Consider the following 21,932-nt stretch of genomic DNA (forward strand, 5'->3'; position numbering starts at 1 on the left):
TAAGATACACATGTTTTTTTCTTCTTCTTTTTTTCTTTTAATCAACTTCTCAAGTTTCTAGCCGATAACATGGACGTATGATTTCACGGTGTATATGGTGCAATGTTATTTAAATTTTTTAAATAACATGCATGGCAACATATATACTATAAACTCTGCAAAATCGAATATGGACCATAAAATAAGTATTCTCATAGCTGAGAAGCGTGGAAGGGGCGAGTACCACCCTCATAAGATTTATGAATTATGAATGGATGAACTCAAGCCAACCCAATGCATTGAATGGCTAACCACAATTATGTGGGGATAGGATCCTCTATGGCTCTATGTTTCAAAGTAAAATTGAGAGTAATTATTTTATTTGGACCAAGAAATAATTTATTTCCATTTTATTATTTAAAATGGAGAAGATCCTGATCCAATTATGCGTCGTGACCTAAACTTCACATCAAAAAAAAAGGGAAAAAATTTGTTAATTTGAAGCATAATTGGCCTTGACAATCAATATAAAAATGAACCTATTGGGTTACCACACCATACTAAAAATATTGGGTTAAAAAAAATTAGAAATATGTACAGCTGCTTGTAATTCCCTCAAAGCTCAATACAAGCTGAATTTCTTCTAAGTATAACCCTTCACAGAGGGAGTCTTGTTTGTCAACTTTTATTACATCTCTCAATTCTCCTTCCTCTCCAATTAGGCATTTTATCAAACAACTTGAGAAAGAGATGTTAGAATTGATAAGAAGGAGCCTTAGATTAAAAAAAAAAAAAAAAAAAAAAAAAAAAAAGAAAAGAAAAGAAAAAAGAAGAAGAAGAAGAAGAAGTTAACAAACCGGCCTGACAGGGAGAGATTAACGATTATTGCGGCAAGAGGGTTAAGAGCTTTGTGTGTTTTACGAGTTGCGATTTTACCAAACATTTAACTATATTTCTAAAAATAACATTTTTAATTAACACATTTTTAAACTACTATTATTTTAAATCGTACATTTTTTAAACATTAAATCAAAACGGACCCTAAATCCATAGATTCTTAGTTGTACATTCCACTATAAAGGTGACCAAATTTTAGCTTCCAAAGGCAAGCCAAAACAGAGTTTCAAAAACAGGGGATCCAGAGCCTCTGTTCGCCTGTTTAGGAACAAGAATACACATGAAAGCAATGGGCCTTTCAATTCTTCCTCCTTTACTGCTCTCATTTTTTGTTTTCTCTCTGTTGCATACGCCCACCATTGCCGTTAAAAAGGTAAGCTTGTTTTGCTTTCTGACTGATATTATGATTCCACGTTTTGGAAGTTTCAATGAATTTCATTGCCAGTGTTCATCTGGGCATTCGATAGAGTTCTAAAAATGTTCCACCAACGGCCTAAATTTTAAATTTTGCTGCAGTCTTATATAGTGTACTTGGGAGGACATTCACATACACTAGAGCCCTCGTCGGCTGAACTTGACAGTGTGACGAATTATCATTATGATTTGCTTGGATCAGTCGTAGGAAGGTATAAGATTTTTATAACACGGTCGGTAATTTCTGTTCCTTCTTTTTTTTTCTTTTTTTTCTTTTCCTATTGATTAAGAATGTCAACTCTGCTGTTTGTAAATTTCTTGAACAGCACTGAGAGGGCTAAGGATGCAATCTTCTACTCATATAGAAGACATATTAATGGCTTTGCCGCCAATCTAAACGAGGAAGAAGCAGCAGAGATTGCAAGTGAGGAATACTGCTTATAAGTTTCTCTGAATATTTTAATAAATGATTGATCTACCCTTTTTCATTTGTTCTGTTTTTCTCTGCTTCTGCCTTTGCTGCATGCATCCTAAGTTTATGCCAGTTACGACCATGGCTGAAGAATGGCTTTGTTTGTTCACTTGCAGAGCATCCAAATATCCTATCAGTTTTCGAAAACCAGCCCAAAAAACTGCACACAACACGATCATGGGATTTTCTTGGACTTGAGAAAGGTGGAGAAATTCAGTACAATTCGGCATGGAAAACATCAAGGTTTGGCGAAGATACAATTATTGGAAATCTCGATACCGGTGTGTTCATGTTCTTTTCGAGTTTATTAAGGCGTAATCAGTTTTACGTGTAATGATTTGGGTATAAGATTTGCTTGCTTTTTCTTTCACGAAGATTGAAGGAAATTTCAAGTGTTGCATGAGTTTTCCCAATTTGATTTGATGTGTACTTGTTTCTTGCCCAACCTATTTCTTTGACATCTCTCAACCTATTAGGTCTCCTTTGGTTCTCAAAATAAACTCATGGAATGATTTTTTTTTTTTTTTTAATTGAATGAAGGAGAAGGCTACAAGGAAGATCTTTTCCACTTTGGAATGGAATGACTTAGGAATAACTATTTCCTTACGAAAAGGAATAGCTATTGCTAAAGGAATATACTATATTTTCTAGAAAAAACTACTCAATATTTTTTATTTTCTCTAAATTCTTTTTAAAAATAAAAATACAAAACCCACTTTACCCGGTGGCTTGCCGACCACCCCTTAAATGCCTCGTGATGCAACTGGTAACATATAATGGTTCTTTTAATCATATCAAACTTCAATTTTTATGTATTTACTAACACAATGTGTTATATTTCTTAGTTGATTTTACCAACTCAGTTTTATATATATTAGAATATTAATTAAACGACTAAGAGTGTTTTTCAACTTTTAAAATAAGTGATAATTTAACATCGTATCAGAACCAAAGGTTTTGAGTTAAAAGAAAAATTTTAATTTTTAAATCGTAGGTAAGGGAATGTTTTTTTTAAAAACGCGCGATTTTAAATGATAAACTGAGATTATAAAAGGTAAACTGTAATTTTACCGAACATTTAACCGTGCTTTTAAAATCCCGTTTTCAAATTTCACATATAGCTAGCATTGCAATTTTTTATTTTTAAAATTGCAAATCCACCTTAAACTTTCGGATATCATGTGTTGTAACATTTTCTTGTTGGACCTTCTTTTCGAATGGGGTTGTGCGTGCTAGGTGTTTGGCCGGAATCAAGGAGCTTCAGCGATGAAGGAATGGGTCCAATCCCGTCGAGGTGGCGTGGTGTCTGTCAAAGTGGCAATAAAGATGGTGTTCGTTGCAACCGGTACCGTCTATTTTTTTCTTTTCTCTAATGAATATTGCGTACAAATTCTTTTTTAGAGTCCATGTATTGACTTTGTTTCCCCAATTCATGTTTTGTATTCTCAGGAAGCTGATCGGAGTAAGGTACTTTAACAAAGGCTTTGCTGCACTTGCAGGGGTTCCTCTTAACAATTCCTACATATATAACACTGCTCGTGACAACGATGGCCATGGGTCCCACACCTTATCTACCGCCGGCGGTAACTTTGTAGCCGGAGCTAGTATTTTGGGGAATGCCAATGGCACTGCAAAGAGTGGATCACCAAAAGCCCGTGTGGCTGCCTACAAGGTCTGCTGGAGTTTGGGCACTGACAGAACTTGCGCAGACGCGGATATCTTGGCTGCCTTTGAAGCTGCAATAAGCGATGGTGTTGATGTGCTCTCTGTTTCTCTGGGTGCTAGCCCCAAAGCACTTTTTAAGGATGTGGTATCACTAGGTGCCTTCCACGCTGTTAAGAATGGCATTGTCGTTGTTTGCTCGGCCGGAAATGATGGACCAGCTCCAGGGACCGTAACAAACGTGGCACCATGGATATTCACAGTCGGAGCCAGTACGCTTGACAGGGAGTTTTCTAACTATGTTGCTCTTGGTAACAGGAAGAAACTCAAGGTATTACTTTTCTTATTAGATCGATCCCGTTACATACTTACATGGAAAGGAATTGCAACTGACATTCCTAATTTTCATATATCCCCAGGGAACAAGTCTTTCAGGAGCCTTGAAACGTGCTAAGTTCTACCCATTGATCAGTTCTGCCGATGCCAAAGCTGCTAATGCATCCTATCAGGATGCGTAAGCGCGCACAAACAATATGATTAAATTAATTTCTTCCATTTTCTCTGCATGCAGTATGCAACTGTACGTGTATATCTAATTCGATCTAATTCTAATCCTTGCAGTCTGGCTTGTGAGGGTGGAGCCCTTGATCCCACTAAGGTGAAAGGAAAGATTTTGGTGTGTCTTCGAGGGGAAAATGATAGACTTGATAAGGGCCGTCATGCCCTTCTGGCAGGTGCTGTGGGTATGATATTGGCTAATGATGCGTATGATGGGAATGGCATTTTATCCGATGCTCATTTCCTCCCTGCTTCAAATATCAATTTCACCGATGCCCAACAACTCTTTTCTTACATTAAGAGTACCAAGTATTCTTCCACTTTCACTTTTTAATTAATTAGAGTCTCGATCGAGATTATTTGTAGCAACTTACAGTTAATGTATTGAATTAATAGGAACCCTACGGCTTACATTACTCCTGTAAAGACCCAATTGGGAACAATGCCAGCTCCATTTATGGCTTCATTCTCATCTAGGGGGCCTAATGTCATTGAGCCAGCAATCCTCAAGGTCTGCAGCTAAGCAATTCAATCATCAAAAATATCCTCTCTGTTTCATATTTCGTATTATTTTCTTAATGATTTTTTTTTTTTTTTTCGTAATTGCAGCCTGATATCACTGCACCAGGGGTGAGCATACTTGCTGCCTACAGCGAAGCAGCAAGTCCAACTAATCTAAAATCTGATAAACGTCGTTTTCCTTTCAATATAATCTCCGGAACTTCCATGTCCTGCCCTCACGTTTCCGGCATTGTCGGCCTCCTCAAAACGCTCCACCCTGACTGGAGCCCGGCAGCAATCAAATCTGCAATGATGACCACCGGTAGAAATTAACATCCTCGCGCCATCTCTTAACTTCATCGATCTCATGACAATCTTTCCTTAATTTCTTTTGTCTATTTCTATTTTGTTTCCAGCAACTAGAATCCCAGATAACAAGGAGGAAGCAGTGTTGGACTCAGCCACACCATTTGCGTATGGTGCAGGACACGTGCAACCAAACCATGCAGCGGACCCTGGATTGATTTATGATCTGACCGTTAATGATTACTTGAACTTCTTATGCGCTCGTGGCGCCAGCCAGAAGTTGATCAGAAGGTTTTCGGGCGGGGCGTATGCATGTCCCAACTCTTTCAGACTGACAGACTTCAACTACCCTTCAATCTCAGTTCCCAATCTCCCTGCACGTTCAGTGACTGTTACTAGAACAGTAACCAACGTTGGTTCTCCGAACACCTCGTACGTAGTGCGTGTCAATGAACCTGCCGGAGTTTTGGTCTCGGTTAATCCTAAAATATTGACGTTCAAGGCAGTCGGTGAGAAGAAGACGTTCAAAGCTACTTTGATGCCCAATGGTACGAGTACGATTATGGACTATGTTTTTGGGGAGTTGGTTTGGTCAGATGGGAAGCACTATGTCAGGAGTCCCATTGCAGTGCGCTCTTCCAACTACAAGTGAAAATGTATGTCACTAATGATGAGAAGGTGACATGTAGGCATAATATGTACAACACAACATTGTTAAATTATTGAATGCATGTCCGTGTCGATAGAGGAGAACACCGTGAATGTTAGATGTTAAGCTTAGTTATATGTTACGATTTTAAGTGTTTCACTTAATTTAAATGCAATATTAACTATATGAGTATATAAGCTTTTGGACACTATCTCTTTACAAGTCGATTTTTAATGGTGAATTTTATCTAAATTTTATATCAGGGTGGCTCAACCACCCTTATTTAGCATAATTAAAATAGTTCAATTACCGCTAAATGACCAAATGAAAGTGGTTGAAACCATTCGAAATAATTTGTGGGTGGCCGAATAAGGGGTACGTGGTTTAAACCACCCATGCATGCTGGTCATAGAGGTGGCCCAATTTTATTTTATTTTTCTTTTATTTGGTTTTCTCCTTTTTTTGGTTATTATTTTAACACTTTAACCCCTTAGGCATTTTTAGGAATTTTTAGGGGCTAAAGACGCACGTGACTTCCATCCATCAAAAAAGGCAAAAAATCTTAACCAAAGAGCTTAGAGCACTTGTAGTGAACTCGTCAAAATTTCAACAAATTTTGATAAAAAAAAATATCATTTTTGTTATTTTAACTACCTAATTTTTAAAAGTTCTAAATATCAAACTCTCCAAATATTCTCTACTTTAAAATAAATACTATTTTTTATTAACTTTTCAACCAACCTACTTTTTTCGGACTGTTCTAGAATTCATACCTCCCTTTCCTTTTTCTTCTCTTCTCTTCTCTCACGCACGCCTCTATTATTTTCTTGTTCTTTCTCTTCTTTCCTTTTTCTAATCCGATTCCTCTTCCTTCTTCACTCTCCACACTGAGAGACAGTGAGATAGTGAACGAGAGAGAGAGAGAGAGAGAGAGAGAGAGATTGAGATCAAGGGAGAGAGCACACCGGGAGAGATCACACCCAAGAGATCGAGAGATAGAACCGGATAAGATCCGACCGTCCAGAGGGCACTGATTTCCGATGGGTTCCATGGATTGTAGCCGAAGGAGCAGGAGGCACGACAATCAATGGCCTGTGGAGTGATTTCCGGCAAAATCGCTCTACAACCCGTGACCAATTGGAACCCATTTTTCCTGTGAAAATCGTGGCAATTCCAGTGGGTTTCAAATGGGTGTTTTCCAGTGAGTTGAGAGATGACTTTTGGTAATATTTCCGGTTGTGTCTCCCCTGTAATATTTTTTGAGTTGATCTTCTGCTCATCAACGACCTTCCCCGCAAAAATGGAATAAACAAATGCCCTCGTCTTTGCCCTCGTCTCATTAGACGAAGGTTTCTGACAATCATCAATTTTACTGTAGAGGCGAAGAGCTCATTAGAGACAAGATTTTGAGTAAAATCGTCTGATTTTGGTGATTTCGTTTGTTTGACAACTTCACTAGGAATGCTCTTAGCTTGTCACGGTTTAATAGTTTGGGGAGGGGAGGGGTCAAATGTCAACTTTTAAACTTTGGTGGTTAAAATGCAAAAGTACCTATAATTCAATTTATCTTTATTCGTAAAGACAAATTTTTCTTCCAAATTATATCGAAGAAAATTTCTTTAATTAAGTCTATTAAATTAGCATGTATCTTGAAATCATGTGATTATTACATGTATTTTTAAAATTATGAAGAGTAATCTTTAGACAAAAAATAATAAATAAATAGGGTTAAATACACTTAAGCCCCCTGAACTAACAGCAATTTTCAAAAAAAAAAAAACTCTACAAACTCACATATGTGACATATAGATACATCAAATTACAATTTTATTATAATTAAGCCACTTTTTTGTCATTCTTCTAAAAATTTTCATATTTTCCTTTTAAAAAATAATTGAATTTATATATAACAAAATGATTAAATACGACTAAAATAGATATAGTAAGGTTTGATTAGTATAGAAAGAATTTGTGGGAAATTTTGATTTTAGTTTTTTTAAAGAAAACAAGGGTATTTTTGAAAGAATGTCATAAAAGTAGCTTAATTGCAATAAATGGTAGTTTAATGTATTTAAATGTCACACCTACCACTATGTGCAACATTTTTTTAAAATGGCAAGTAGTTCAGGCAGGAGGCTTAAATGTATTTGATTATTTGAGGGTGGACGATTCAACCCCAATTTTTTTGTTCTTTTTTTGTTTGTATTTGTTTTGTTTTAAGGGTTTTTTTTTTTTTTTTTTTTTCTATTTCTTTCTTTTTTTACACTTTACCCATGGACATTTTTGGAACCTTAGGCGGTTAGAAGTAACATGCAATGTACTAACATTTCTTCTAAAATGACGTAAAAACCTATTGAATTGGCTAATATATCATAGTTTGATAATTTGTGGGGTCGTATGTCACTTTTTTAACTTTATAAGCTGAAACACAAAAGTTGTCATACTTTGATATGGTGTTAAAGTTAGGGCTGTCGTGTCGGGTTCGGGGCAACCCGATTAGGACAACCCAAACTCGACACGATTATTAATCGGGTTGAAACCCGCAATCCGAACACAACACGACTAACCCGTCGGGTTACCCGACACGACACAATTAAGTTAACGGGTCATGCCGACCTGTTTAGCTCGACTTTTTTTAAAGATTTCTTTCTCTCTCTTTTTTTTTTTAATAATTTTTTTTTCTTTTTTTCTTTTCCTAGATGTAGGGGAATCACGGCTTTTGTTTTAAGGTATATTTACTTCTTTTTTTTAAAAAAAAACAACTCTAAGTCTAGTAACTTCTATTTTCTTTTCTTTCTTTTTTTCTTTTTTTAATTAAGTACACGGGTTGGCGGGTCAACCCCCAAGCTGACGTGTGACCCGAAAACTAAACGGGTTGGCGGGTCAACCCATTTATAATAGTGTCCGTAAACGGGTCAACCTGCAACTCGTTTAACCTTAACCCTAACTCTATAATTTCGTATCGTGTTCGTGTCGAATTTGAGGGTCGTGTCAAAAGCTGTCAACCCTAGTTACAATGTATTTTTCCTATGAGCATTTTTTAAGTCTTAGGTGGTTTAAACAGATGAAAAACTTAACAGATGGACTAACTTATCAGAGTTTGATAGTTTGTGGGGGTTGAATGTCGCTTTTTAAACTTTAGAGGTTGAAACGTAAAAGCGGTCATACTTCGACGAGTTTATTTTTTCCTATTTAAATCCTCCCGATCCATTTTGAAATCGCAAAATTAAACCGTCCATCCAACGTAACTAAATCCCTATTCTTAGTTGTACAAATGGCATTGCCTCTAAAAACTAGCTATAGTACCGTAAATGGTTTATGACAGACACATTTAGGGTTGTTTTGGTGCAATTGCCGTAATTGAAGTTACACTTTGATTCTAATTGCCTTACCTTACCTCTACGTACATGCACCAGGACCCAAATTACATACGAAATTGAGAATTTAGATTCCTATGGGCGTGTGAAATTGCATAAGGGCAAGAAGAGGGTCTCCAACTCCAAGTGAGTAGATTCCCTACTAGAACAAGGGAGGATTGGAAGGAATTTAATTAGACGGCACTATGTGAAATAATCTATAAAATAAATGTAACGTCCTGCATTTTACAAAAATGTATAAATGTAAATTTCGATTTTCATGTGACATTACGATATCATTAAAGTTGAGTATTGACAGCGAAATATTTTTTTTTTTAATAACTTAGAAATATAACAAAACAAATATGACTGAATTACCTCAATATATAAATAAATATAACCAACATGTACGTTTTCATATAATTAATACATACAAACCAGCATTAACTTATGTGCCACAGGCCCATATGCAACACTAATAATATGTAACCATAGAATATTACATATTAAAAATATCACATAAAAGTCTCATTATTAAATATCAGCATAGTAATCCTAGAGATTCAGATCTTCCTCCTATCCAGCATCATACAGTATGAGATTGTGGTGACGTCGTAATGTCACGTGAAAATGAAAAATTTTCACTTACGCTTTTTGTAAAAAACGAGGCATTACAATACCCGGCCATTTGTCCAAATAAATATTAGAAAGGCAGTCACCTATTCGGACGTGTAGGACTTATGTGGACTCTCTTATATGCACTATCCAAATAACAATTTAAACAAAAAATTGTTGGAGATCCTTACCCAACATGAAAACTCACTCTCAGAGCATTTACAGTAAGCTTAATTTCCAAAAGTGATGTTTAACCAAATTTTAGCTAAAATTCATAAAACCTTTATTTATCAAGCTATCTACTCATTCTCTATTATAATTCTTGTCATATCATGTACTCTACATTTGGAAAAACAATCTTCCTCTTTATCTCATTTTAGTATATTTTTATATTCATATCCCCTCTTTCTCTCTCGTCTCTCCCCCATTCCTCACCAACTTAAATATACCAAATAAATTTTTAAAATAAAAAAAAAAAAATTAAATTTTTTTTGAAGTAAAGAAATATTTAAAGAGTTTGAGAAGCGGTGGTCTTGAAAAGTTGCTAATTAAAATAATAAAAATAGTTTTTTTTTTCAATTAAAATTTGAATATAAAGAGCTGACTAGGGTATGTGAGAAAAAGAAGGAACAAAGAATCCCCAAAAGTAGGGATCCCAATCCAAAAATGGGATAGAGGCGTACGTCATAGCATGTAACTAAATGCATGGATTAATATAAGACGAACTCACAGCTGTGCTTTCTGTTTTCAGCCTCTGTCCATAATGTGAGCCAAGTCGTCCTAGGGAACCCATTACAGATCAGATCAAACCCATTTTGCGTGTTTACATATGTATGATGAAACCATCCATATATGGCTTTATCCGTCCAATTTGGTGTCCAGATTTCCTTTTAGATCGATCTCAATAATCCACTCAGCAATGTGGTGTGTCTGCATTGCTGTAATCTGTTCTAGAAAGGCGGAGGAGCCCATTCTGTAATGGTGAAATTAATGAAAGACAGGGAGGAGAAGTCAAAGGATCCCGACGATTTTAACGGAAGACGAGGTCCAAAGTCAAACGACCTCAACGTTGCCAGTTTACATTGTAGAGATTCACAAGATTCTGTTTCTTAGCTTCCTATGTTTCTGCTGAATCACCTAATTTTTGAAATATTTTTCCACAATTACTCAATTTCCATAAAAAGAGAAAAAGATTTCTGTACCAGAACTTTTTTTTCTTTTTCTTTTTTGTGATAAAATCTGTACCAGTACTTACTACCTTCCATTATAAAGGTTGATCATATTTTGGCTTCCAAAGACAAACGAAAGGCCCAAAGCAGAGTTTTCTTTGAACAGGGGTACGCATAGCCTCTGTTCAACTCTCTGCAAATATTCTCCCTTTTATGAACGGATAATACAGAGGAATCAATGGGCCTTTCGACTCTTCCTCTGCTTCTTTCATTTGTTCTTCTCTTTCTGTTGCATACGCCCCCTACCCATGCCGTTAAAAAGGCAAGTTTCTGATTAATATAATAATATTATGATTCCAAGTCTTCTGTTTTATAGTTATGAAAATGTAGATGTTTATGCACGTGGATTAACTTTCTAGTTTCATTGAAGTTCATTAACATGCAGTATTCATCTGGGTATTCGATAGAGTTCTATAAATGTTCCAGCAATGGCCTAAATTTTTTTATTTTGGCTGCAGGCTTATATAGTGTACATGGGAGCACATTCGCACGGCGCAGAGCCTACATTGGCTGACCTCGAGCAAGTGACAAATTCTCATTATGATTTGCTTGCGTCATTTGTAGGAAGGTATAGAATTTGATAACATGATCTGTATAGTGTATACTTTCTGTTCTTTGTGGTTCGTATATTGAACAAGAATGTCAACTTTGATAGTGTTAAATTTCTTACGCAGCACTGAGAGGGCTCAGGATTCGATCTTTTACTCATATAAAAGATATATCAATGGCTTTGCCGCAACTCTCGAAGAGGAAGAAGCAGCACAGATTGAAAGTGAGGAAAACTACTGTTTAATAAACGATTGACGCCTAGCTCTCATTTGTCCTGTTTTTCTCTGGTTCTGTCTTTGTTGCATCCTAAGTTTATGACAGTTAGGACCATGGCTGAGAATGCCTTTGTTTGTTCACTTGCAGAGCATCCAAATGTCCTATCAGTTTTCGAAAACCAGGGAAGAAAACTTCACACAACACGAACATGGGATTTTCTTCAACTTGAGAGAAATGGAGGAATTCAGGACAATTCGGCATGGAAAACAGCAAGGTTTGGCGAAGATACAATTATTGGAAACCTCGATACGGGTGAGCTTTTATACTCTTTGGAGTTTATTAAGGTATAATCAATTTTGCATGAAACAATTTGGATTACTAGATAGTCTAGATTTGATTGCTCCTTTTTTCACGAAGAATGAAGAAAATTTCAAATGTTGCATGAGCTAATGGATTTTGACTTGATTTGTACATGTTTCTAGCCCATGAACCTGTTTCTTTTCCCAAGCCCTTGAATTGGACTATGATACTTCTCATTCGTTTTGTCTCCTTTTAACTTTGAAATTAGCGAATTAGGGTTTAATTAGGAATCTTACATGTTGAATTAGATCGATCGAATTAAGATTTACTTATATAGTCTTATATTCATGTTTCAACACAACTCAAATCTGACATATAAATTCGAATTGCCACCAGTAAATTTTACTAACATAATGACCGAGTTGTGCTAGGTGTTTGGCCGGAATCAAAAAGCTTCAGCGATAAGGGATTGGGTCCCATCCCGTCGAGGTGGCGTGGTATTTGTCAAAAAGGCGGCTACAACGACGGTTTTCGTTGCAACAGGTACATTATTTTTTTTCCTCTTCATAGTAATTTTCTCTAACAAATATTGCATATAAAAAAAAATTTCCGTGTGCATGTACTGCCTTGTGAGTTCATATTTTACCTGTCTAGTGTTTAATTAGTATAGATATGTGACCTAGCTAGTGAAAAACAATTAAGCTCACGATCGATGAAAATATATTATAAGAGTACGGAAGTAGTTAACATAACAAAATTTACTCCAAATTAATCTATTAGCTTAAACTTTTGAATGCATGGCTTTCATGCATAGCTGTAAGCATTGAGCTCTCGAGTCTCGACAATGGCACGTGAAACACGGTGAAAGATCGACTTCGGTTCGAGGGCCGGGAAGAGGTTGTTGAATATACACGTGTAAATAAAAAATAATTAAGTCGCACATTAAAAATATATATATATCATAATTAATAAAGTGAGTTGTTAATATAAAATAATTTGGTCCAAAACTACATATATGACTTAAAGGTTTTAAATTAAATGATGTTTTAATATATTATATAATGGTCTGACTAAAAATATTCCTTACATATATCATAGAGGTTGTCTTGGTGGGAGATGTATGCAGGAAGCTGATCGGAGCAAGGTACTTTAACAAAGGCATTGCTGCAGGCGCAGGCGGTCTTCATCTTAACGCATCCTATTACACTGCTCGTGACAGCGATGGCCATGGGTCCCATACCTTATCTACCGCCGGCGGTAACTTTGTAGCCGGAGTAAGTATTTTGGGGAATGGCAATGGCACTGCAAACGGTGGATCACCAAAAGCCCGTGTGGCTGCCTACAAGGTTTGCTGGCAGCCAATCAACGACAGCCAGTGTTTTGACGCGGATATCTTGGCTGCCTTCGAAGCTGCAATAGGTGATGGTGTTGATGTGCTTTCTATGTCTCTGGGCGGGAGCCCCATCGAATTTTTTAAGGATGCGATATCAATCGGCTCCTTCCATGCTGTTAAGCATGGCATTGTTGTGGTTACCTCGGCCGGCAACGATGGACCATTGACCGGAACGGTAGCAAACGTGGCACCATGGATGTTCACAGTTGCGGCCAGTACACTTGACCGGGAGTTTGCTAATTATGTTGCTCTTGGCAACAGGAAGCACTTCAAGGTATTGTTTTCTTTTATATATATATATTCAACTAACTATTTTCTCTTATATATATTAATTTATTCAACTAACTATTTTCTCTTAAAGTATGGATTAAATGATTAAATTTACTCTTTTCTATTGGCCTAAGTTTTTGAAATGGGAAACTTCACTTACATCACTTTTGCAATTACTCCTTTAAACTTTAAAAACTCTTAATTTAGTTTTTTAATTTTTCAATTTCATCCGTCCGTTAGGATTTTCGAAATATTCCTACTTTTTTTTAAGGAAAAAAAAAATTGCAAGGATTTAGGCGTTGATCAAAATTTAAAAAAATTTTCAAAAATACATACGCCTGAATCTTTGAAAAACAAAAATTATATATATTTAGGAAGAAAAAAAAATAGGGGTATTTTTGAAAATTTTGCTTGTTTTACAGAAAATCCTAACGAATTAGTGAAATTGAAAAAAAAAAAATTAAAAGATCCATACACTAAGTTGAGAGTTTTTGAAATTTTTTGGATAATTGCAAAAGCGACGACAATTCAATGGAGTTAAGTAAAATTTCTCCTTTCTTAAAAATAGTTATTTAAGATGATATGAGAGTAAGTATTGAATTTGAGCTCACTCTACAGTTTGCTTTTGGAAAAAGCGGATGTTGCCGTTGTATATAATTTGGAAGTTCAAGAACTCTTACGTTTCTCCATATATATATAATGGAAGTGACCAGGAATGTTTTTGAAATTTCCACCAAATATTGCAACTTTTGACAGAAGAGGCTAGGTTATCCATATTCATTACATGTGGAAGGAATTGCACTGATATTCCTAAATTTCATTGCAGGGAACAAGCCTTTCAGCAGCCATGCCATCTAGTAAGTTCTCCCCATTGATCAGTGCCGCAGATGCCAACGCTGCTAATGCATCCGCTGGGGCAGCGTAAGCACAGATACTCCATGTCTTCAATCTTTTGAAATTTCTTCCAACATTTCTCCACTGTGTGTAATTTTTAATTTTGTTTTTAAAAAAATTCCCTGGCTGCAGTCTGCTTTGTCAGGCTAAAACTCTTGATCCCAAGAAGGTGAAAGGAAAGATTTTGGTATGTCTTCGAGGGGAAAATGCAAGAGTTGAAAAGAGCTATTACGCCCATCAGGCAGGTGCTGCGGGTATGATTTTGGCTAATGATAAGGACAATGGGAATGACATTTCACCCGATCCTCATTTTCTCCCTACTTCCCATATCAGTTACGCCGATGGCCAACAAGTCTTTGCTTACATTAACAGTACCAAGTATATATATTCTTCCCCCACTTTCACTTTTTATATATATAGTTGATCCTACTCCAGATTATTTGCAGCAACTTACACTTGCTATATTTTCTATAGGAGCCCTATTGCTTTCATGACTCGAGTAAGGACACAGTTGGGAATAAAGCCATCTCCATTTGTGGCTTCATTCTCATCTAGGGGACCTAATCTCGTTGATGCAGGAATCCTCAAGGTCTACTGATCAGCAATTCAATCATTAAAAATTTCCTTTCTTCTTTCTTTTCTTTTGTATTGCATGTGCAGATTATCGATCTTACGTGCATGTATACATGCCTTTTTGTATAATTGCAGCCTGATATCACTGCACCAGGGGTGAATATAATTGCCGCTTACAGCGAAGCTGGAAGTATAAGAGCAACTTCCGTAGATGTTGATAAACGTCGGTTTCCTTACTATATACTCTCTGGAACTTCGATGTCGTGCCCTCATGTTTCTGGCATTGTCGGCCTTCTCAAAACGCTCCACCCTGAATGGAGTCCGGCAGCAATCAAATCTGCCATCATGACCACGGGTAAGTGTTAAAGTAGTATTTATCTTAAAAGCTTAATTAAGCTGCTAAAAAGAATCCATAAATTTAATCATTCTTTCTCATGTGTAGGCTTAAGTTTTGGCTTAATAAGTAAATGAAATATTTAATTGAAATTAGAGATAAATAATGAAGACAATGTTAAATTTATTAAATCACCACTTATCTCGACGGTTTAAACTAATATGAATGGATAAATTTTTAATCATTTAATTTATATTCTAAGAATATGAACACCGATCCTCTCTAATTAAAGTTTATCATGAGAATCTTTTATGCAAGTGAAATGGCACACATACTAATTAATTGTTTGGATCCAAATCGTCTAGCTAGCTACAATTATTTGTCCGAATTGTAGACTATTTGGGTATGCGATTGTGATAGACCACTTGTATGACTCATATGATCAAATAAAATTTGGATCGTCCAATCACTAATCCAGTCAAATCAGTCATATAAATGATTTCTCACAATCACATATTCGAATTATCTACTCTTCAAACAGATAATTGTAAAAAATCGTAATCGGCTTCTTCACCCGCTTCTAATCTTAATTTCTATTTCCATTGTGTTTAATTCCAGCGAAAACCCGAGGTAATGACATGAAACCAATCACGTTGGAATCATCCAATCTCAAAGCGACACCATTGGAGTACGGTGCAGGACACGTACAACCAAACAGCGCAATGGACCCTGGACTGATTTATGATCTGACCGTGGATGATTACTTGAACTACTTATGTTCTCGTGGCTACAACCAGTCCATGATCAGACTATTTTCGGAAAGGCGAACATATGCATGTCCTAAGTTTTTCAGCGTCGGAGACCTCAACTACCCTTCAATCACAGTTCCGAATCTGCATGCATCCCCGGTGACCGTTACTAGAACAGTAACTAACGTTGGTTCCCCGCACGCGTCGTACGAAGCGCGTGTGAGGCAACCTGCGGGAGTTTTGGTCACGGTTGAGCCTAGAAAATTGATGTTCAAGGCAGTCGGTGAAAAGCAGACCTTCAGGGTTACTTTGAAGCCCAAGGCTGCGACTAATCTTACAACGTATGTATCTGGGGAGTTGCTGTGGTCAGATGGCAAGCACTTCGTCAGGAGTCCCATTACACTGAGCTCTTTTAATTAGCAAGTGATCGATCGAAAATTTATGTCAATTTATATTTATTATTTGCTAGACCCTCTTGTAATTGTAATTTATTTCTAGCTAGAAGAAAATAAAAAAGAGAAAATTTAAAAGGATGTGATTATTTTCAAAGCTTTAAGGGGAAAATAATTTGTTACGTGACGCCGGACAGAATAACGATTATTCTGCAGGCTAATCAACAAGTAGTTTGCAAGGAAGAAAATAGGAAATTCACCCCAAAAACAGAGAGAAACTCTGAATTCGATAAAATTATTAATAAACAATTGTCGGAAAAAAGCTCGCAAGCCGAGCTTATATAGCTGAAAATTAGGTCTTTAGCAAAATTTTACCAAAAATAGCAAAATCTCGAAAACCCTAATAAAACGAAATACGGAATAAAATAAGCAGTCTGCCGAAAATTTAGCCCAAATCGAACTTAGAATCACCTCTTAAACAATAAACGAATAATTACCATAAATGGTAAAAAAATATCTAAAATTAGGGTTTTGGAAAGGAAAACAGCGGATTTGGGGCTCAAAACGATGCGCACCGAGCATAGCTGGGTGACCACGACGTGCACGCCGAAGAGAGCTTTTCGAATTTGGGTCATATAAGCGAATCGGATACTCGTAGCCAAAGTTATGACCAAATTACTGCAACGCACTCGAAAATTGTTCCAATTAGGTCAGATTACGATTTCTTGTTAATTTTGCGCTGATCTGCCTGTTCCAAGTAACTCAGTGCCATCAATGTGCAATCTGATAGCTCAGCATCGTCTAACTCGGATCCTCTTGCATCATTATGGCATGGCTTAGTGAATTTGAATGTACTGCATTCTCCTACACGGAATGTCCGATTGGTTTTAGGACCAGATCCTCTCTTATTCATGTAACCTGGATAGTACCATCTTGCAAATGGCACTTTCTCAAGAAAAAACAGCCCAATCTCTTCTGCTAACTCCACTATCTCCCACTTACTGAATGGGTGAGCCGTCTTGTGGGTGATGTGAACTTCTCCATTCTCTGTCAGCATGTGGTTTGCATTACTCAAGAAACCGCTAACCACCTTCCGGTGAAGTCTGAAAAAAACAAACATGATTCCTAGCTACTTGTTTTGCTCAAGTACGTACTTCCCGGCCATTTCATAAACTTTTTTTCAAAACATAAAAGACAAAGAAGAAGAAGAGACAAAAGCTTACTCAATTTGGCGCTTATCACATTCCGACCAAATGAAACCAGCATGAGGGAAATTGAAGACTATCCTGTCGAACAATTTCAAATGAAGGAGAGGGTGTAGGATCATAGAATGGGCATTCACATCATGTAAAACAGTGCATCTCCGCTCCTCCAGTTCTTTCAAATTGGTCATCGCATTCGAATATTTATTCATCACTAGCTCTTTGGTATAAATGTCGATCGAACAGCTCCCAGTTAGAAAGAAGTCCAAAATTATGTAAACAAATGCATTAAATATTAGGGAGGACAGAAACAATTCAAACAAATGTATATATAAGAACAGTAAATATTGCACCCAACTGATACCTTTGGAATCAAAAGAGGTGGCAATCATGTTGGCAGCAGTGCCAAATTCTTTTGCTAAGCATGCAGAAAAAGAGAAATCCCCCTCACCCACAAGCAGTATTTTATGAGAGCTGCTATAATGCTCTATCCATTTCTCTGCATTGTTATCTCCACTGCACTCACCCATCTGATTCTCTTTAAAGTTAAAAATGTTCAAATTTCCTCTGTAGCGGTCAACATCTACATATATATGTGGGATATATAGGAGTCGCACTCTTGGAGCAGCTAGCCCATGCTCCCCGTTGGATTGAATGAGAGCATTAATTGAATCAACAATAAATGATATGCTACTGTCATTAAAATCACCCACTCATTTCCAAAGAATATCAAGTTCGAAGGTTTCCATGCATGCATGGATTATGGATATATGTATGCATTTATGTGGTACGTCTCCTACTCCTCGTTTTCTTTCCCTATGGGCCCATTAATGTTAGTTTAATTACCGATATTTATTGTTCATGGTGCTGGCATGACCTCTTTGAATTCGATCTTAATTGGTTGGGCCCTTTTTGTGCATTTGTTGTTTGTCGATCTATTTGTTTAGCTAATAAGTAAGAGAGGAAGAAAAAGAACATGGTACGTAATTAATGGTATCTTTCGTTGAGTACTTAATTCCTTCTTCTGGCACCTTGTTACAGCTTATTCACAACCATATTATATAGAAGATCAATCATGCTACTTTTAACACACATTTTGAACTTTGATTGACTTTGACGTACGCAGGGACGGAGCTAGACATTTAGTTGGGAGGGGGCCAAACAAAAAATAAACTAAAATATGTAGTTAAAGTATAAATACAAAATATATTGGGTGGATTTGGTATCTCTTCATCTTCAAGTTTTTTCAACGCCTTATTGAATCTTTTAAGTGCTTTAAAAAAAAAAAAAAAGTTTTTTTTTTTTTTTTTTGTCTCAACTCTACACTACATCATCTACAATACAAACTAATATTTCCTTTTATTCAACAGGTTATATTAGTCACAATATATTAGAGTGATGCTTTTCACGGCGTGGTTGAACCGCCTATTATTTCAAAATTTCTTCATAAGATTCTAACTCCTGCAAAGATTAATATTCTCAAGTTTTTTTTTTTTTTTTTTTTCTAAATCTTTATCTTCCCAAGTTAATTCTCAGCACTCAAGAACAAACCTCCGAAAAAAAATATTGAGAAATTTGCTCCTTTATTTTCGGCATGCACCCATACTTTAATTTATTTCTATTTCTCCACAAATTATAGACCATTTCACAAAAAGCTAATCGACACAAATAAGTTCTAAAAGATTTATTCCTTCACACTTTAATAACAAAAATAGGCCAAAATTTCTATAAAGCAAAAATGGGCCAAAATTTCTGTACCATATCACTGCTATACATGCCTCCAAAGTTAGCAAAATAATCCTGATCATCATTCCCCCTTATCGGATTAAAATCCAACGGCAGCAAAGAGTAATCTAATGGCTTCACGCAAGATATAGGCTGCGGGTAATTAATCCCCTCTACTTCCATATTCTTCTAAAGTATCATCGATCGCCTGAGTACCCATTATTCCTGATGTTGTATCTTTCATGATCACCATATAATTATCATTTTTTTTTTTCAAATGAGCGGCCGGGGGGGGGGGGGGCCATGGTCCCTACTGGCCACCCCCCAGCTCCGTCTCTGGACGTACGTGTTTTAGTTAGCTAGGTTTTTGTTTTTAGAAAAATTATATTTAGCCCTTAGGTTTTCATATATATAGTTTGAATTTAATTAGTTCTAAATGCCCACCATCCATCATGCTCATGGTTTTCATGTGATACTTTGTACGAGTTCTCATACAAAATATATCTACAAATGATATTATTTTATCCCTAGCCTATATGTTCATAACTAGCTTGTTTGGGATAATCTTATAGAAATTAATTAAGCCTTTCCACCTTGTGAGGAAAAGATGAATCCCTTCGTATAGATTGTCAAAAGCGAGAGATCGATAGAGCGCCAATAGAAGCGCGGGTAAGGCCTCAAAAGAGACTGAAAGCTTTAAAAGAGAGGAGTAGAAGGAGAAGGGGTATGAAAGAAAATGAAAGGAGAGGAGGGGGGGGAAAGAAGAACAAAGGTTTCTTCCCTCCTCTGGCCGGCACAGCAGTTTTAATTAGTTGACTTCACAGTTTATATATATTTTGCTCTTAAGTAGTAAAATTCAATTAAGCGATAATTTAATGTTGTACCATAGTAATATTAGATTGTCATATCTATGCTGCCCATGATGGCCTCGGGTCCCACATCCCATCAACGGCCAGCAGAAACTTTGTTCCCAGAGCTTGTCATGTTTTTGGCAATGGATATGGCACTGCAAAGGGTGGATTACCAAAAGCCAGCCCGAGTGGCTGCTTACAAGGTATGCCGGTCACCGCCCAATTAATCCAGTGCTTTGATGCAGCCTCATGCAGACATCATAGCTGCATTTGATGATACAATAAGCGACAGAGTTGACGTGCTTTCGGTGTCTCTTGGTGGCGAGCCAGCTGTGTTTCTGGAAGATGCAATTTGAGAAATCATTATATGTTGTCCAATGAACTTCCCACGAAATTAAAGTTCAATAAAATATAATTCGGGTCAAAATGGATCGCTCCTGATTAGACATGATTAATAAACGGAAAAACTCCTGACCAACCTGCATAACCTGTAAAAATTAAAACATGTTTTATTTTTACCTTTAAAAAATATTAACCCTAAAGTCTTTAAGACAAAAAAAAATAATAAAAAAAAATTACCCTCATTATAATTAATCCCTAGTTCTAAATATATAACTTTGGGGTAATTACCTTTTCCCCCCATGAACTACCGGCCAATGTCATTTTGCCCCCACGAATTACCACTTCGACCAAAAGAGAGCATCAAACTACCATTTTTATACACGTTACCCCATTCCGTCAGGAATTCCGTTAATTTTTTATGGAATATGCCATTTTTTACCGTTAATTTTGACTTAAAGACCAAAATACCCTCTACAGTAATTAATAAAAAATATTAAAATTAATATATTTATAAAAAAAAAAAAAAAAAAAAAAAAAAAAAAAAAAAAACCAAAAACCAAAAACCTGGAGGAAAAGGGGTGGCGACAGCCACCCTAGGTCATTTATAGGGTGGCCGCGCGGCCACCCAGCTTTCGGGGTGGCTCGCAGCCCACCCCGACCTAAGGGGTGGCCGCACGGCCTCCCCAAAACCTGGGGGGGCCGCGCGGCCACCCAGCTTCCGGGGTGGCAGCAAGCCACCCCAGAGGTGGCCAGAGCCACCTCTGGGGGTGGCTCGCAGGCCACCCGGCCACCTGCCGCCACCCCTTTCATTCAGTATTTCTTTTTTTTCTTTTTTTCTTTTTAAATGAGGGTATTTCAGTCATTTTTAAAATTGAGTTAGGGCATTTACGTCTTTGCATGAATTAGACTGACAGAAGGGGGCAAAGTGTGTAAAAATGGTAGTTTGATGCTCTCTTTTGGTCGAAGTGGTAGTTCGTGGGGGCAAAATGACATTGGCCGGTAGTTCATGAGGGGAAAAAGGTAATTACCCCTATAACTTTTGTAGTATAATTTTTGTCATGTTTAATAATTGAAAATTATTGTGCTAATATTTTTGAATAAAATGGAATTTTCATGTTTAATAAAAAAAAAAAATTGTTAATTAAATAGGCTATGCGAGTTGGGTTGGGTTACTCGCATATTTAAATGGGTCATATCAACATTAAACGAACTGAACCATTTAATTAAATGAGTCAATTTCAAATTTATTCATATAGTCTTATATTCATATCTTAACACAATCCGAACATAACACTCAAACTCCCCTACCCGCATAGGTAGGGGTAAGCACGGGTCGAGTAGGGCTGGTTTTTGCAATTTTTCCACACCCGGCCCGCAAGTCACGGGTTTGAAAACTATAATCCGCAACCCGCAATTTAGAATGTTAATCCTTTAGGTGTCGTGTATCACAGGGCAGGTATTTTCTGAAGCAGATGAAGCAAACGAAGCTGTGAAGACAAAGATA

At 36.8% G+C, this 21,932-nt stretch overlaps 3 protein-coding genes across 3 annotated transcripts; 2 read left to right on the top strand and 1 right to left on the bottom strand.

Annotated features, from left to right (window-relative positions):
* The first annotated feature begins 1,165 nt into the window (after window positions 1-1,165).
* Window positions 1,166-5,441, top strand: LOC133876354 (subtilisin-like protease SBT5.4). The gene is made up of 11 exons (XM_062314622.1): window positions 1,166-1,249; window positions 1,393-1,502; window positions 1,617-1,714; window positions 1,879-2,043; window positions 2,999-3,107; window positions 3,212-3,755; window positions 3,844-3,938; window positions 4,046-4,291; window positions 4,379-4,493; window positions 4,592-4,805; window positions 4,900-5,441. The coding sequence occupies exons 1-11, from the start codon at window positions 1,166-1,168 to the stop codon at window positions 5,439-5,441; spliced, it is 2,322 nt and encodes a 773-aa protein (XP_062170606.1).
* A 5,375-nt stretch (window positions 5,442-10,816) lies between these two features.
* Window positions 10,817-16,336, top strand: LOC133875756 (subtilisin-like protease SBT5.4). Its single transcript, XM_062313985.1, has 11 exons — window positions 10,817-10,900; window positions 11,097-11,206; window positions 11,313-11,410; window positions 11,551-11,715; window positions 12,135-12,246; window positions 12,830-13,370; window positions 14,193-14,287; window positions 14,393-14,638; window positions 14,735-14,849; window positions 14,969-15,188; window positions 15,786-16,336. Exons 1-11 carry the CDS (start codon window positions 10,817-10,819, stop codon window positions 16,334-16,336), a joined length of 2,337 nt encoding a protein of 778 aa, XP_062169969.1.
* Window positions 16,337-17,023: 687 nt separating this feature from the next.
* Window positions 17,024-18,040, bottom strand: LOC133876355 (uncharacterized protein At4g26485-like). The gene is made up of 3 exons (XM_062314623.1): window positions 17,875-18,040; window positions 17,532-17,730; window positions 17,024-17,411 (listed from the first exon to the last, which is right to left on the bottom strand). The coding sequence occupies exons 1-3, from the start codon at window positions 18,038-18,040 to the stop codon at window positions 17,024-17,026; spliced, it is 753 nt and encodes a 250-aa protein (XP_062170607.1).
* Between the last annotated feature and the right edge of the window lie 3,892 nt (window positions 18,041-21,932).

The sequence above is a fragment of the Alnus glutinosa genome, chromosome 8, assembly GCF_958979055.1.
Source record: "Alnus glutinosa chromosome 8, dhAlnGlut1.1, whole genome shotgun sequence".
NCBI classification, from domain to species: Eukaryota; Viridiplantae; Streptophyta; class Magnoliopsida; order Fagales; family Betulaceae; genus Alnus; species Alnus glutinosa.